This window comes from Vidua macroura, chromosome 7 (genome assembly GCF_024509145.1).
Source record: "Vidua macroura isolate BioBank_ID:100142 chromosome 7, ASM2450914v1, whole genome shotgun sequence".
Classification (NCBI taxonomy): domain Eukaryota; kingdom Metazoa; phylum Chordata; class Aves; order Passeriformes; family Viduidae; genus Vidua; species Vidua macroura.
In genome coordinates, this window is record NC_071577.1 from 31,681,270 (window position 1) to 31,699,410 (window position 18,141).

At 43.9% G+C, this 18,141-nt stretch overlaps 1 protein-coding gene across 1 annotated transcript in view; it reads right to left on the reverse strand.

The window, feature by feature from the left end:
• ESYT3 (extended synaptotagmin 3) overlaps nt 1-18,141 on the reverse strand; it is a 35,747-nt gene that overhangs the window by 14,714 nt on the left and 2,892 nt on the right. Inside the window, exons 2-7 of the mRNA XM_053983039.1 lie at nt 10,703-10,744; nt 9,733-9,867; nt 9,155-9,231; nt 4,023-4,089; nt 3,351-3,440; nt 2,303-2,358 (exon numbers count right to left, since the gene is read on the reverse strand). Of these exons, the coding sequence (XP_053839014.1) occupies nt 2,303-2,358; nt 3,351-3,440; nt 4,023-4,089; nt 9,155-9,231; nt 9,733-9,831 (389 nt within the window). The 5' untranslated portion in view covers nt 9,832-9,867; nt 10,703-10,744. The remainder of the gene's footprint in view (nt 1-2,302; nt 2,359-3,350; nt 3,441-4,022; nt 4,090-9,154; nt 9,232-9,732; nt 9,868-10,702; nt 10,745-18,141) is intronic.

Genomic DNA, 18,141 nt, shown 5'->3' on the forward strand with positions numbered 1-18,141 from the left:
ATGGTTGGACTTGGTGATCTAAAAAGATCTTTTCCAAAGTTTATGATTGTATGAAAGAGCTGCAGAGTGGCCATTCAGTGCTCTTCTATGAAAGAGCTGCAGAGTGGCCATTCAACTTCAACTTAGTGGTGCAGGTTTGCAATATGGAGCATCCCTGTTGCAGGGTGTGAATTTGGCTCATCATTGTAAACGATGAATGGGAGCTTAGGCTGTGTGAAATCTTCATGCACACACCCAAACACATCAAACTCAAGTGTCTTCTGGGTTTCCTTAGGAATGACACCAGAGATGAACAAGGGGAGAGGGGAATCAGGAAGTTTCAGCATTTCACAGGGGGCTCAAGGCCTTGAGCTAGTTTGTTTTTAGACTTAGAAATGGCCACAGCACACACTGCTGCCTACTCTTGGCCACCTGCTGAGACCTTTTCACAAAATTGAAGCAGACAGACACATAAAAAAACCCAAAAAAAACCAAAAAAAAAAACAAAAAAAACCAAAAAACCAAGCTCATTTCTCAGATGAGGTTCTGGATCTTGGTAGATTTTGCACAAAGAAGGAAAACTTTGTTTGAAGTAACTGGAGATCCCATTGGCTGAATTGAAGGCACTACCTTGGAGTTCAAGGAGCTTTCCAGCCTAATTACAACTTGCACTTTTTTAGCTTTTCAGTTTAAATCTTTGCTTTTCAGCTGCTCTTTTTGTAAGGCAGGCACAAGAAGCATATGGCTATCACAGATGTCCTCTCAAGTACTCTCCAGGTGATTAATGAGAGGATTTCAACACATCACTACAACCTGGCATGAGCAAAAAACAATATTAAGAGGAAAATCCAAGAGCATCAATTATCTGAAAGACCCATTCTCTTCATAGGTCTAGTGCTTATTAGGGTATGACTGTGTAACAAAATTGTCCCAATTCACAGAGGAGGCTGGATTCACACATAAAGAACATAAGGAAAGTCTTCTCCTCCAAACAGCAAACCAGGAACCTTGGTCAGGTTCTTGGCTTTCCTGTAAAAAAAACCCCAAAGGAATGTCACAGAATTGTCCCCTCTCTCAAGTCTCAGGGTACACCCAACTAAACACAGTTTGTATGTGAGGACAATTGGACTGTATCCAGTTTCTTCGCTATCTTAAGTGAGCCAAATTCATTTGACAGGGAGGGCTCTTGTTCAACCTGTACTTCAGCCCAGTCATGGTCAGGCATGTTTTGCTCCCAGCTTTCATTGCACTGCTGAGGAACTAGCAAAGGTTTCTGTGTGCAAATCCCTGTGGGAAAAGCAGGCAGTAAAAATTTAGGACACCAAATTTGCACTTAATTATATGAGAGGCTGTAGGCTGCAACACCTACAGGCCTTCTCCCTGCAAGGATTAGGGAAACCAAGTTCGAAAAGAAGAGATCAATTCCTCTGATAAAAACTGGAGCTCTCAGGTTAAACTGCAGGGCAAAAGGCCACTCAGGCCTCAAATTAAGAGAAAAAGGAAGCTTCCTCTCATTCAACATCAAAAGCCTTCAGAGGATCTTTAATGCATAAACTGGCATCTAAAGTAGCCAGACTCCTCCTATGAGTCTGCAAACCATGAGCTACAGGGGAACAGAGAGGAACTGCATTTGCAGTGAAAGGGAGAAGGGCAATGGCTGTGTAACCCCATGTATTTTCCTCTTGTGCAACAGAATTTTTTCCTTACACTAATGACCAAGGACAAACTGAATCCCCAGTCTGGTGAAACAGCTTGAAACAATACTGAAACCTACTAAGATTTTCATCCTCGCTGTGCAAGTTTTATGTATGTAGTACTGACCCAAGAGGCACTGGAGAAGAACTACACCTAAAAGGTGAGCACATTACATAGAAAGAGAACTTTTCTCCTTATAAATCTGGTGCAGTTCTCTTTATCATGGACTGTACTTGAGTTTGTCAGAGGGACTGCAACTCTGCAATACCTTGCCTTTTTACACTTTACTGTAAATAAAAATAAGCAGACTGCCATTTCTAAACCTACTTCATCTACCTTTGCAAATAACTGGCACATGGGAAAGAGGAGGGCTTGTTTTTTAGTTTATAAGTCATTGCTGTTTGTGGGATTTACTATATCCATCCTAAATGTAATGAAGTGATTGAAACAGATTTGACAGAATGTAAAAAGAACCCTCCTCAGGTTTTGCCACAGCCAGATACAATGGGATGAACATCTACACAACATCTTGCACACAATGCTCTCAACAACAGCTTTGATGGTTACTCAAGAACTGCATCCCAACTTCCAGAGGTTTTTCAAAGAATAAAGCAAAGTAGCCACTCACTTAATCCCTGGGACATCCAGAAGGTTGCTCATGCCTGCCCAGTTGATTTCCAAATGCTACAACAAGAGCAGAGAGAAAATATTATACAGGTCTATTAAAATTTATTTCAAAATAAATGTAGAATTTAAAAGGGAAATGCTTCTAGAACAAAGCCAGATGTCTAAAGGAAGGAAAACCTACACCACCAATTGCATTTGTACATTAGAATCAACAGCTGGTATTATCTATTTTATCTGCCATCCTGAATTGAGGGTATCATAGGAACTTAACCTGCAAGAAGAAGGAAAGTCAGCATTCAGTCCTTAGCAGTGGCCACTGGCAGATGCCCTGGGGTCATGAAGGAAATTCAGCAACTCTAGTAAGACTTGGAAGTTTTCTCATCCTTTCACTTTAGGGGTTGGCCTATGCCCTGAGGCAGAGGGATTTACAAATACCACTGGTTTCAGGAGTCTGTATTCCTATTTGTACAATAAACAAAAAGAGGCTCTTTCATGTGCTAAAATAATGCTGCTACATCTAAACACAAAAACACCTCATTCAAGATCAAAAATGTATGACTTTCATGAACTCAAGCAGAGCATAAACCACAAACAAAGCTGTGTGCTGTAAGATAACTGCTTCTTACAAGACTAGAAGGTTTCTCATATTTTATTAAACCACAATTGAGTACAAGGGACCTGACCTTAAACAGGCAAGCTTTCAAAAGGCAACATGAATGATCTCCAAAATGACTGCATTTAAAATCTGTGAATGGGAAGGTAGAGCAGCCAGAAACCTTGGAGAAACAGCTCCTGTGCTGCCACCATAAGACAGTCCGCCCATTCTTAGAGTGAAGCGGGTAACTAGGTACTACTACAAAAGTATAGAGTGAATTAATTCACATCCTCCCAGAATTTAAGAGGGACACAGAACAATTAGGAATTTGTCATTTAAGCACCTGAACTGTGAGATATTCACAGTCATGCAGCTTGGGTTATCAGTGATGGACAGCTTGTGTCACTCACTAAAGACCAAGCAGTCTGCAGAGAGCAGCTCACTCCTGACTCACCGGTTTCTGCATGAAAAACAAGGTCACTGCTCCAACAAAAGGGGCATCGGTTAGGAGAGGTTCCAGGATCACCCGCAATGTCCCATACAACTGCAAGCAGAATGGGAAAGTTCAGGGTTAAGGTATTCTCATGCTACAGTTTCAAAACTGTAAGCTGTTCAGTGATGGAGATAATTTTAGAAATTCTACTTGAAGTAATTTTATTTATAATTTTGTAACAAAAACCACTTCCCCCCAAATCATTGCTATTGATATCAGGCAATGCTTTCTGTGTTTATGGAGTCTCTCTGCAATCCTGCCACACAATGGAGCCATTTGTCTCCTAGCTTTCAACATTCCAAGAACAGGCTCTTGGTTTAATCTACAGCAATTTATGAACATCATGGTTCTTCTGAAGTTCTCTGCCAACACTCTGAGCTCCTCTGAACTCCAGTGGCAGCTGCTGGCCCACACATACTCACTGCTCCCCTGTTTAAGAGTCACTCTACGAAGCTTAGAAGTGGCATTTAAGTGCTTTCCATGGAAGGCCTCATTTCCCCAGCCAAGAACAAGGAGATAAAGCCAATCATTCCAAGCCTAATAGTTGCTGGTTTCCCAGTGAAGTGTCATGACCTCCTCACTGGGAGGTGCTGCCTCCTGCCCCACACAGCCTTGAACAGACAATGCACGCACCTGTACACCTTTCACGCCAAGATTAAATTTCGATATGTCCATGTGAATCTCACAGTCCCCTATGTAACTGAAAGAAAATTCTCACATTATTCCACAGTTTGCAATAGTCCCATGAGAAATTTGGGGCTGTACAGAGTAAAAATGAAATAGGTTTAAGGATTGACAACATGATCCCGCAGGCAGAGATGGATTTTCAAGTGACTGAAAAAGGGAAGTTGAACAAAGGTCAGATCTTTCAGAAGAGAAACCTTGCAGTCAGCTGGGATGTTGATGTACCTGTAAAACACTGAAGCAACATCTGGTCAGAGCAATTGCCCTCTTGCTCCCTTCTCTGCCAAAAGCCTGATCCCACCCCACAACCTGGTGACCCAGCTCCCAAGCTGGTGCAGAGCCATCCTGCCTTTACTTAAGGGGTTCCCACCGTGCCCACACCCAAAAAGCTCATAGTTCACCCTTCCCAACAACCCAAAAACCCACTTGAAGAACAAATTTATCACTAAAAATAACCTAGTTTCCTTGAGGCTGAATTCAAAGACAACTACTTAGATCAGATTTTGGTCAGTTGCCATGGAGAACATCAGGCTTCAAAAATAAAGCAAACACTGAATGAGATACTTGGCAATTTGGAAAGCACCTTAGACTTTTATTAAAGGACTTTAATAAAAGTACAAACATCACCTTATGCAAAAACCAATAGCCACTCCCCAGGGAGCAGAACCTCACAGATCTGTTGATGCCTCTGGCAGAAAACAACTGAAGGGAGCTACCAAGTTCCCTTTCAGTCCCCTGAGAAACAGCTCTGGCTGCAGACACACAAACATCCTGCAGGTAAAGCAGGGTGTAAAGGTACTGCAGCAGTGAATGTGCTGTGCTTGCTGCCTGCATGCATAACTTCACTCCATAATCAAAGGAGAAGGGCAAGAGTTCTGCTCTGATCACATGTATATGGGCAAATAGTGCTGCAGTTGCCACAAATTCAAACTGTAATTTGCACATAGAGAGATTCCCTCCCACCCCAAAAAACCTGCCAGGACTGTGCAACTCTGTGAATTTGCCTCCACTTTTGCAAACAAATTTCTTTGTATATTTGTTTACAGATAGTCACCTAACAGAATTTTAGGAGCTCATAACACACAGAATAAAGCCTTTAATGTTAGAGCATTCTCATTTCTTATTTCCAACCTCATAAACCGTGCCAAAATTAACACAATCTTTCTTAAAAGCTAGTGACATAATTAAACTTATTTTATGTTTATTAACGTCTACAATTTTGACATTATCTTATAGGTCATTACACTGAGTGCTAATAGAGCATTGTTACAATAAAATTCTAAATGAAAAGGCAAAATTAGTTCCTTAATTTGCAGTAATTAATCCAAGAGGATTTAATTTGGCTTTTGCAAGTGTCTAACACAACACAAGTAAGAGCCATTGGTGTTTTACAGTCTTTCTACCCAGTCAAAAACTCTTCCCACTCAGTTCTAGATGCCTCTTTTCTCCAGTAAAGATGTCAGAGAAGTCTTACCAGAGCCTGAGCCTTTAATTAGCCTTATGTCTGCCTCATAGAGGAATCTCCCCTCTGCCAGGGTGCTTGGTAGGAAGGATGAACTCTTTGTTCATTAGTTACTCCTCATTTCCAGTCCCAGCTGCTCTTGCTTCCATCTGCTCCTCTGTGCAGCATAACCTTGCTGTGCTCTCCGCTGTCCTGCCCCAGAGCACACCTGAGGCAAACTCAAGCCTTGACACTTAAAGGCTGAGGCTGAGCCCCTCCACCCTACACAGGACTGTGCTTTACCCACTCGTGGAGGGTGGAATAATCACCCATTTCTCTCCTACATCACCTGTTGCACAAGGTGATGCAGATATGCCTGTGCTGTGGATGAGAACCTTGCTCAAGTGCACATATCTGTGTCTCTTCTGTACTTGGTTGGAAAAGCTGGGCCCAGTGTTTATGATACAAAGGCAATCCACTGGCTGAAGGCAGGGTTGCTACCAGAGCTGGCAAGTTTAACTAACCTGGATGTCTGCACATCCCTTTAGAAAAAGCCCAGGCAATTCCCTGCCTGTAAAGTAACTGCCCAGGGGCCCCATCTTCTCATGGCCCCCCATGTTGAAAGCTCCCTTTGGCCCAGCCTTCTCAAGTCCTTTGTAACACAGGCTATGCTTAGTCTGCCTTTGGACTTGGGTGATGAACATGCAGAATTACACAAAGTAGAGAGATAAGAAAATGTAACCAGGCAACACAGGAAAAGCCAGATCATCTCTGCCTTTCCCCTCTCCCTGTCCAGTCAGGCTTCTGGGGGCAGGTGTCCCTTTTTGCTCAAGACCAGTTTCCAAAATGCTTTCAGTTTCTTCTAAGAGCCTACAAACTTAGTTATCCCAAACTCCACTAAAGCTCAAAGTGTTATTGCACATTTTTACTTCTTTCATCAGACAGAGACTGTCTTTCCAGCTCTCAAAATTTGACAGGAAGTCACAGATTCTCTTCTAAGAGTAAATTGCAATCAATTAATTTTTACACATGCCAATTATTAAACTATTCTCCTATGGCATCTCATGTACTGTAAATTCCACAGAAGATCATGCAAAAGAAAATTCAGAACATTTCCAATGAAAAATGCTTGTGAATACTAAGTCATATTAATGAAATAGGAAGAAAAGGTGTTTTTCAGGGAGGTAATAGTGCCTTCAAACACTTGGAAATTGATGATTATAGCCTATGATTATATGGCTATGCAGCAGCTCGGGCAGCTGCAAAATCAGTGGAAAGGAAAGCAGCTATAGGAAGTTAAGTGGCTGCACTTGGACAATTCCCACTTTGATAAATGGAGTATGTGGTCCTTTTGCATGGGACAAAGTCAAGACTATAACAGGACAGTGCTCTATGTAACCATTCCCAATGCTCTGATGCTACAGCCATGTATGCTGCTGTTAACAGATTTAAGTAAAGCAGCTTCTCAAGTTCTTTTGGTAACTTCATGCCATACCAGGTCTCCTGCATCCCTGACTCTGTTAACAACTACAGCCCATACAAATAAGGGACCTCTAAGTGCTATTTTTCACACTTCCCAAAGCAAAGGATGCAGTCTGTGATACCACAAACTTAACACACAGGAAAGGAAGCTCCTCTTCACATAGCCCATAGAACTGAACCATGGCATTCAGTGCTGCATCATGTTGGTGAGATCAGGAGGACAAGGTGAAACAAAGCCCTTCATGGATCACATGTCTATGAGTGTCTAATAAACTATACAAATGGTTCCATACAGACTATAAAGGAAGGGTAAGAAGGAAAGGTTTTTTCCTACTCCTACCCTCTTCCTGTATTTTCTCCATGTCAAATCAAAGACTCTGGGCTTCAGCAACTAGTTACCTTCTTGATAAAACTGGAGGAAAAAAATCTGTCCTCCTGCACTTCTGTGAGACTGAAAGCAAGAAGCATTTACAGAGCACTGAGACCTAACCCAAGAGTCAATGTGATGCCAGCACTGCACAGTGCACCCCACAGCACTTCACTCTCTTCTCCAGTGCTGTGATGCCAGCACACAGCCCTGTAAACAGATCAGTCATTTAAACCTCAACAGCACAGTGACCAAGAGGTAGAGTGAAGGGCAGCCTCACACTTGGGCAACTCAACTCCATCTCCTCTAAGCAGCAAAAAAACCTGTTCTATTGGTAATCCAGAAAAAGGCAGGTAAATAATAGCACCAATCATAGATTTGCCTCTTCCTGTTCCTGAAAGCAACACAGAGTCTCCTGCAGGCACTGCAGGATGCACAACACAGCTTAGCTGTAGACACTGATGTTAACATATGAACACAAGCGAAGCTGAGGCCTTAACGCAGCCCTAGAGAAGAGACCCCCACCAGAGAGGGAAGGCAAACCCCACACTCCTGTGTGAATACAGAAAATACTGGGGTTATCAGATGGCATGAGCTTGGGTTAGGTTATCAGCATCAACATGAGGAACAGAAATGCTTGGCCAGTTTGGAGATGTAGATGGGTCTGCCAGAGGACAGGAATGCAGAGGTAGGGGAATCCCTGTGCAGAGGATTGGCAAAAGACAGTGAAAATGAGCACGTGGGAGAAGCAGTTTAGCAGAGAATAGCAGCAACCTTCTACAAGGCTTAAAAGGCATCAGGTCTCTAAGTCTCAACATGGAAAGCACAAATAATTTGCCAAAGGCCCTAACACTGACCTGGGTATTGCAACAACAGCCCTGAAACACCTGACTGAAAATCAAGCATGTGAATTTACAGGGAGCAATGATGCTCTGGCAGGGCTGGGGATGCTGCCAAGCCACTGCCACATTTAAGCACCAGGCACAGTTCTGAGGAGCTCTGTGCTGTTGCCAAGACAGTCCGTAATTTCACAGCTTTTTCCTGGCACTACCACAAAAAGCCATTTATATTAGGCAGTTTAGTCACCCACTAAACTTACAGAGCTACAGCAGCATGCAAGTGGTAATTCCCCCAGCAATTCCATTCTCACGGCTAAACCAGGAGAGAGTTTAGCTCTGCAATGGTTCTGATGTTAATAAAACATACAAGTTCATTCAAAACAGCCTGAGAGGTATTAAATGTTTTATCCAATTTTGTTGTTGTTGTTGTTAATAGAGCTAGAGGCAGTATTCTGCTCAGAGAATAGCTGTAATCAAAAAAGCAAATGTGTTGGATGGCACATAGAACAAATGATGACTAAAACAGAGGAGTAATCTAGAGGAAGGAATTAAAAAATAAATAATGCAAGTAGATCTGGAAGAACTGGAGAGGTTGGACTAATAAGAAACCACAGTGGACAAGGCAGATGGAGCACCTCCAGACCTGAGAGCATTCCTGAGAACAGGAAACACAGTTTGAAAACTTGGGTTCTCACTGCCATCAATCGCAAAGCCAAGGGACACATTCTTATACCCATGGCAGCCATGATGGGCCAGAGCTCTGCAGGCTATTTCTGGTCTAGAGGCTGATGCACATTTCAGTTCTGTAACTACTGAGGACATCCAGCTGGGAGACAGATTATCTCATATCATTCTAGGCTAACCTTAGTACACCATGCCCAGTCCAGCATGGTGGACACATACACAGGCAGTAAGTTAAGAACCATCAACATAATCAATGATGCAATGTTACCAGATCTGCAGGTCCAGGGTAACTTGTCTTCTATCAATTTCTTTGGTGTAGGCTTTTATTCCATTAATTCTAGGGCACTGAAATAGACACAAACAAGATACAACATAGTGAACATCTATCAAGCTAAACACAAGTGAAAAGTCCTACTCACTTTGATGAATTTGAATACAGCATGATTAATTAAATACTTTGCAACACTGCATGTAAAATATGAGTATACAACACTAGTTTTTTTCTTTAAAGACAGAACAGCCTTGGCAGTCCTCAAACACAGGGCTAGTTGCAAGTAGCCCTAGGCCACCCTGCAAGCCTCAGAGAGCACTGAAAACTTCTGTTGCAAGGATACAACATAAATAAATATGGATATGGTCCTTTTTTTCTATCTGCAGTCCCAGGATACTGACAGCAAGTGGGAAGAGATGTGTGTCTTTCTTGTATGATCCTTCCTTCATGGTGAAGATGCTGAAGTCAACATGAGGAGGGAGCAAAGCTGTTACAGAGCTGAACATCTCACTCCCCTTGCACCTGAACTTTTCAGAAAAGAGTGAACCACAAGCGTTACAAAAGATTCCCACTACCTTCTCGCCGAAGTGGATCTTGGTAAAGGTGCATGTTTTCAGGTGTACACTCTTTGCTCTGATTTTTGGTTCAAGAACTTCTTTAAATGTTTTTTCCATGATTGTTCCGAAGTATGGCCATGCCTGTACAAGGACCTAAAGAACGGCGAAAGCAGGAACACACTGAAGATTCTGAGTAAGACACCTTTTCCTGAGAAACAGACACACCCATTACATAACCCTGGCTATTAATATCTGTCCTTTTAAAATACCAAATCAACTTTCTGCACTTAAGTCATCCTTATGGAAGGATCCATCTCTGTTTCTCAGAAATGGAATTTGTTTCAAGAACTGAAGGGTGAGTTTTCAGTACCACAGAGGCTGCTTCTAACCACAGGAGCCAACGAAGCCCACAGTTACATTTCTAAAGTACTATAGTCCCTAATTACTCTCAAGTGTCACAATGTTCCCTGGAGCTAGGTTTATTTAGAGAAGATTGAGATGAGCTTTTATATAAAAAAGAAAATTTGCTAAAAAAAAACACCAAAAAAGAAGATAGTCACTGGATGCTAATTTGCAAGTTCAACTGTTTTGCTTTGAGAGGTTGACCACACCTGCTGATGGAAGCATTTGCCTCAGTGCTCTCTGGGAACCTTTTTGGTAAGAGGAGATACCACCAGGTTTGCTAAAATAACAATAACATACACATGTATGTATCCATATATACAGACAAACACTAGCCTTTTCTTTTTAGTCTCAGAATGAGGTGTTGTTGAATTTATCAAACTTGTATCAACCAGGCTCACATTGGCTCTCAACCTCAGCAGCCATCCCACACTTAAGTGATTCCATACTTCAGTACAGACCCTGATACAATTGAACTACACTGTAATACTTTGATAACTTTCTCAGACTTGTCCCACAGAATTTGGATGGGAGGGATGCAGCTCAGAGCAGGTGGCCTCACCAGCTGGAGTTCAGAGCTCCTCACCTTGTTCAGCCACTCCACTCGTTCAACATCAGGGAAGTGAACCTGGATGCAAAGAAAAATAAAGTGAGTGCCATGTGCCATCTGTTTGAGCACACTGCAACACATACAAAAGACAGCATGGACTGTGGAACAATTGTTAGAGTAAGCAGAGATCCCTCTGCCTTGATACATACATTCTTTATAACTTACTACCTCCTTGAAAAATTGTAAAATGCAAAGAAGTCAGTAAAGAATAGTAAAAGGCAAAAGAACCCACATGCACTGATGTATCAGTATGCCTGATGTATCATGCATTTACATGATTAAAGCAAGTGTCACATCCTGTTCATGATGTAAAGTAGCATTAGATTTCTCATCCTTCTCTTCGTCATGCCTTGGGAAGCCACGAGAACCTACTTCCCTTTAAGATCATGAGCTCTGCAGGACCTGTTTCCTGTATTTCCTCACCTCAACCAGGACACCACACTTTGGAAAACAACCACCTGCTTGGGAAACTCAATTTATTGGTTGTGGCAGCATTTCTCCGCTAATATCAACATGGTGCAAATGGTTTCAGGGAAAAGAAGCCCTGTGTTCAAGCCTATTAGTATACACTATCATGTGTAACAGTCCAGTGTTTTCACCTCTCAGAGCTTTTTAAGATGGTAGGGAGAAATTAAAATGAAATAGTCACTTTTACATCATGTTTTCAAGTTGGACACACCAAATGCCAACAAGAAGTGTATATGCCCATTACAAAACCCTGCCAGTTCCCTGAAGTGATGACTTGCTTAATCACCATCAGGACAACTGGGTATGAGACCACTCTGAAATAACTGATCTCTCAGACCCCAGCAAGAAGCTGCTGAGTGAAGAGTTACAATCACCTTACTACAATCACACATTAAAGCCTTAGGGATGTGGTATTTGCAGCTGGTGTTACAAGCTGCTAGCAGGTTACTGCAGAAGGGAAGGACTCTGCAGCAGCTTCTCAGAATAGATATTAGAGCACCTGAATACAAAGGGAATCTGACTGTCATCTAGCTTGATAATAGTTATTGGGTAGGACAATACCTCCTCTTACAAGAGCTGTGAATTACACTTTTCAGGCAAAACCTTACTGTCCATAAACTTTCAGAGAGGTGCTCAGAGATGTTTGGATGGAATGGACAGCGGCCTGTTTTTTAGTACAGCTTCATATATGATTGAAGAGCCCATTTTCCTTGCTCACTTAATGCTTCAAATGATCTCATTAAAAAATCCCAAAGTAATATTACTGTTTTCTTTATAAGAAAATTATTTTGATGCTCTAAATAGCAACTTTTCCATTAAATCAGACAATAGAAGTCCACTGAAATGTCAGCCTTCACATGATGAAGTGAGACCTCAGCACCAGAAGGGACAATCAACACAAACTGCTGCTGACATTTTACTGTGAGGCACATTATGTGAATCAGGGGACCTCCACTTCACCTGCCAGCCTTTCATCTCCCACCTAAAGGTTCTCCATCAGGGCACATAAATCCTGGGTTCTCAGCTCCAATGTAATTGCCAAGCACCAACATCCTGCAGCACTTGGGTCACACCCTGGGATCAGATGTAGGAAGGATAGAGCAGGGATGGAACCAGCATGCTGAGCTTATTCTTCAGAATGCCTTACAGACAGGAGAGGGATGTGACCCAAAAGAAAGGACAGGACAACAGTTAGGCTACCCCTTCCTAGTGAAAAAGTCACAGCCCATATGTGCAGGGGAGAAATGTGGGGCATTATAAACCATTAAAGTTGTCTGGGATTATTCACTAGAGGCAAGGCTCCTAGACACTTGAAACAGCACAAAAGGGCATCAGGAAAGAGGCAAAAACCAGGTGAATGAGGCTGTAGGTAGACAAAAAGTAACATTGAATTCATCATTTGCACCACAGACACCTGAACCACGGATAGCCCAGAGCAAACCTCCAAAGCAACTGCAATGAATCACACTGCACTGTGTCACACCTCAGATGCTGTGATAGCAGACATTTGTACACAAATGTACAGGTACATTTCCATCCCTCATTCAGGTGTCTGCAACCAGCTCCCACACAGGCACTTGGTGTCTCAGTTTCCTCTGACAGATGGAAGGAACAGCATTGCTGGAGCTCAAAGGCTGGAACCAAAGACCACCTGGGTCTGACACACAATGGGCTCTTCTTGCAGAGAACACCACAGGTAAACTGGCTGATGACATGACTGGTGAAAACCAGCTTTCTGCCCTTTATGACAGGCCACCAAATTTCAGTGGGTTCTCAAAGTTCAGCTCCACTCGATGGTATGAACTAAACGAGCAGTTCTGTGAGGAAGCAGAGCTCGGTATGCAGGTGTTGCAACTGCATTATCCACTGAGTAGTAAGACATAAGCTCTGAGCAAGTCCTTTCCTACCCATGGGGTATCCCCATAACATGAATGCTAGCTAACATGTCACATGGCTAGTTCAGCCCAGTGACACCATCAGGCTCTCTTCTTGACTCAGCCATTTATTCCAAGAATTTAATGTATCCTAGTATGTTTTGAAAATAAAACCATCTGCAGTTCCATACTTCTGAACCACGTGCTCTGGATTTCAGACTCACTTCTGGCCCTTGCTACTGGTGAGAGCCCTGCCAGCAAAGTCTTGCCCCGAGTTTGTCATCAGTACAGCACAGGTAGGAGGAGCCCAAAACACTTCCTACTAAGCCCAGAACTAGACACCAAGAGCTGCCAAAGTTAATACTAACACAGAAAGATTTAATCCTGTAGCCTTGGGCAAGTCCCACTATCAGAATCAGTTTTACCCATCTACAAAAGCAGGCATACTTCTTGCCAAAGTTTAAGGAATGCAGTAAAAATTACTTAGCATTTGAAAAGAGCTTTGAAGATCAAAAACACTAGGTAAGGGGCAATTACTAGCAAGTAAAGAAAATGTGTAAGTTCTGCATGACTCCACCTTGCCCTGGAGCAAGCCACAGCAAGGATCGCAGCAACAACAAAACCCATGTCTGACACAACAGTACCATTCTGTTTAAATACAACACAGCAATCTATCCATCAGGGTTTGGTTTGGTTTTTTCCTTGCTTGTTTAGTTGTTTTGGGTTTTGTTGGGGATTTTGGTGTTTTGTTTGTTTCTTTTTACAAAAAGCCAGGATTTTTAGCTGGCTAAAAATTTGTACAGGAGGAAAAAAAGAAGTGTAAACAAGGCTTTTGCATGAACAGGGACTTAAAAGGCAACATTTTAAAAGGACAGTTCTGCACCCAGTAGTATTTTGCCTGGTAAAAGGAGTTGAACATCAGGAAGAAACACAGCACACTTGGATTCTGCCATGTGCAGCCAGATAACCACTGGCAAAAGCAACATAGAGCAGTCACCACAACCCCAGGAGCTGGAATGAAGGTGGAAGCCTGGCTACCTCTGCTCTGAGCACTGCCTGCTTGTACAGAAGTTATGCTGAAGGCTGCAAAGGCTGAAGTCAGAAGTCTCAGCTCTCCAAGCCATGGATCTGACTGTGCCTGCCATGAGCAGATTTCCAGCCTAGTTTCCTGAGGAAGCACAGCCTGCCCACATACACTGTCTAGCGCAGGAATGCATCTATTCCAAACTCACTGACTGGTTGCAGCCAAGAAACAATCCTGCAAATACCCCAAAACAGATGGTTGAGTAGATTAGGGAAACCCTCCCAGCATGCCCCCTAAGGGAAAGGTTGCATTCTGTATATCTCCTAACAACTGATACCAGGACTGGGCAGAACCTGAGCCAATTTAAAGAAGCCACTTCCTAGGGAGAACAATTTTTAAACAACAGCAAAATCTATGACTGCTCTTAACTCTTCACTAGATGGATCCCCCTCATTTTATTACAGACCATATGAAGAGACAAAGATTTATGAATCCCAAGACACTGCAATAATTTCACACCTTCAAAACCTGTCCTAAGATTACAACACTGCAAATGCAAGCCATGCTCCCCTTGTACTGTATTCCTACTGCTACCTCTGTGTGACAGGAGAGAAGAACTCAGTGGATAGTTTTTGAGCTCCCAACTGAAGGTCTATGAACACTGAAACACAAAAACAAAAGATAAAAAAAGACAACACCACAGAGAATAAACTGAATAGACATCAGGTAAGAAGCGGCCTCTAAAATGGACACATGGAAGAACCAGATCCAATAGAGGATGAGGATGGAAGGAAAATTAAAGCTGGGGAGTTAAAAAGCATCAAGGACAAGTGTAGTGTGACTGATGAACAAAAGTTACCAACACACAAAAGGAAAGGAAGTGGCAATATAGATAAAACTAAAAGCACACCGTGCAGCCCCTTTATCATTAGATCCTACATCCTGCCTTCAAGGAGTAAGATCCAAGAATTCCCAAGTCACAAATCAGACCTCTGGAAAGAGTCTGACTCTACCATCTCTCTGAGCACATGCTGGGCAGTGGGAGATAGAAATGAGATAGCCCTTAAGCCTTCCCTTCTCCTGAAGGAGGCTGAACAGCCCCAGCATTGTCAGACCCCAGGTGCTCCAGCCCCTGACCATCTCAGTGGCCTCTGCTGCAGTCTCCCCATTTGCCCAAACCTCTCCTGGGTTGGGGCACAGGGTGCTCTCTGTGGAGCCTTGCGAAGGCCCAGTACAGGGCAATCAGTAATGGACCACCTGCTCCCACACTAATGAAGCCTGAAACTTTCAACCACAAAACCCAATGGAACTTTTTGAATTTGTGTGCACTGTGGGGGCAAGCCTGATTTTTCAACAGTGACTAAGAAGCTCAATTTCTGGTTACAATGATTCAGGGCACTTGAGGATAAAACACAACACTGCTCTCACAGCATCAGGGCAAGAGCTGACACCACCACATTCATTAATGCCCTGAATTGTTTTTTTTTTACGCTCTGTCAATACAAACAAGCAGAAACCTCATTCAGAGACAGACTTCTGTGCCTGGCAGGAGGGAACATGTGCAGGGAGCTGCATCAGCCCTGGCAGGGGACCCTGGCCTCACTCCTCAGAACTGCCAGCTGCCTCCATTTCCTACAGAATTAAGAAGAGCCAAGTGCTGTAGGCTATATGAAAGTTTACTGATTATAAATGCCTCCATGCAACATTCTTTACAAGAAAAGCATTTCCCTACCAGTCCCTGACAGATTTTTAAATGCTAAGTAAATTATGATGAAAGAAAAAATATCTAAACACCTCATCATCCTTTCCATTAGCCAACCGCAGCTGCCCAATAAATAACCCAAGACACAGAATAAAATGGCAGGCAGAAATTCTAGTTTCTTCACTTTAAAACGTAGAGTGACTAGAAACAAATATGTACAACAAACAGGGGTTGGCCTTCCCTACCATCCAGAGATGACTCCTTAAAATTAAATATTTAGGTTTTTAGCAAGATGAGAATATAATGTTTATATATTTTTGTTTGTTTTCAAATGACACTAAAGGGGAAAAAATCTGCTGGATGAGAAAGTCTAAAATAAGTGTCTTCAACAGCAAAATACCTGCAATGCAACAACATGCATTTGAAGAGAGACGTCTCTGGCGATATAACAGTCTGTTTTACATACCCATTTACGGCACATCTCCTGGGCTAAAACAACTTCTAGTTTAATCCTCGCTTTCCTGAGCAAGACTTCAAAATCAAAGACGCTACTGCTCGGCCCAAGGCATCACTGACACCCCTTCGGCTGCTCGCTCCGGGACACCCCGCTCTCCGTCCCGCTCCCGCCGGGACCCGCAGCATCCCCGGTGCCGCGGGATGCGGGGCAGAACCGCGCTCCTCACTCACCCAGGCCGGCAGGTGCCGGGCGGCCAGGCCCCGGCACACCGCCTCCCGCTCGTCCTCCAGCAGCGCGAAGGCGGCGGCCAGGCGGTCGCGCTTCCCCCGCCGGTTGAGTCCCCAGCAGAGCCACAGCGCCAGCGCCAGCAGCACCCAGCTGCCGCTCAGCCCCAGGTACCCCGCCAGGTACACGGGGCCGAGCCACAGCAGCGCCCGCGCCGCGGACGAGAGCAGCAGGCGCGGCAGCGCGGCGGGGCGCGGGGCCATGGCGACAGCCCGAGCCAGGCTGGCGACAGCCCGAGCCAGGGTCGCCCCTGCCGAGTGCGCTCGCCCCGCGCCGCCGCCGCGGCTCCTCCGCCCGCCCGGGCCGGCCCCGCCCCGCCGCGCCGCCCTCCTGGCCAGCCCGGTACCCCGGGGCGCTCGGCTCACCGGCGGCGCTACGGACACCCTGTGACCCATCGTCACGGCTGGATGTGGAACCACATGGGGCACACACCACCTGTTGGTTCTGGACGCTTGCTGCTTTCCTTCTTCCTCGGCACTTTCTTCTCGTCCTCTTTTAATTTTGATGGGGATGCTGTAGGTGTTTAGATTCTGAAACACTGATAATCATGGAATCGTTGAATCACAGAATCATCAAGGTTGAAAGAGACCTTTGAGATCCACAAGTCCAACCATCAATCCAACACTCTCACCCCTAGACTACAAGGAAAAATTTTTTCTGCCACGTAATCTGAATCTCACCTGCCTCAGCTTCAGGCCATTGTCCTCTAGGCTTCTCACTGCAGGCACAGTAGAAGAGACTGATCCCCACCTCACTACAACCTCCTGTCAGGTAATTGTAGAGAGTGATTAGGTCCCCCCCCTAAATCTCCTCTAGACTCAGCTCCCTCAACCATTCTTTGTAAGACATGTTTTCTAAAAGACACTTTCTGAGAGGCTTTCCCCCCTCCTAGCAATATTAATTCTACACATGCCTTAACAGACAGGCTGTAATTGTACAGGTCTACACTGTGTTTTCCACTGCAGCTTTCTCTGGATCAGGCAAATGCCACTCTTTGTTCAGTGGATAAGTCTAGAACATCAGTGAATAATGCCAGCTTTTATTGTGGCCCCTTTTTCATACTGGCTACAAAAGATAACAAATGATGAGCCAGATAAAAACCTCCAAGAAAACGAAGCTGACCATGACTGGGAGAATGAAGTTTGGTCTCTGCTTTGCTATAGAATTAGTATTTAATTATGGGTCAGTCAATAAATCATACAACACCACAAGTGATCCTCATTTGTTTGTTAATCATTGCACATGACTGCTCTGGGCTAGCAATCAGTTCAGGCATCTGAAAGCTCAAATGCTTCACATTAGAGAAACTCGTACACCAGACATCTATTAACAGGTGCTTTTGGAAACAACCCTCCTAATCTTTCCCTACTGTCAAATGAGGATGACTATGCTCTTCTTCCTGGGGATGTTGCAAAGATAAATCATTATGAAATACACTTAAGTACTTCAGGACACAGTGGGCAGTAAATCTCTAGAACTTGCAAGAGGCTGCAAGGCAGATTGTATCAATAGGTTCAAAAAGGGATTAGGTACATTCTCAAGGAAAGGGGCCATAAATGTATTCCCGAACATCACAGACCCAACAGCTGTGGAGGCTGGGAGGAA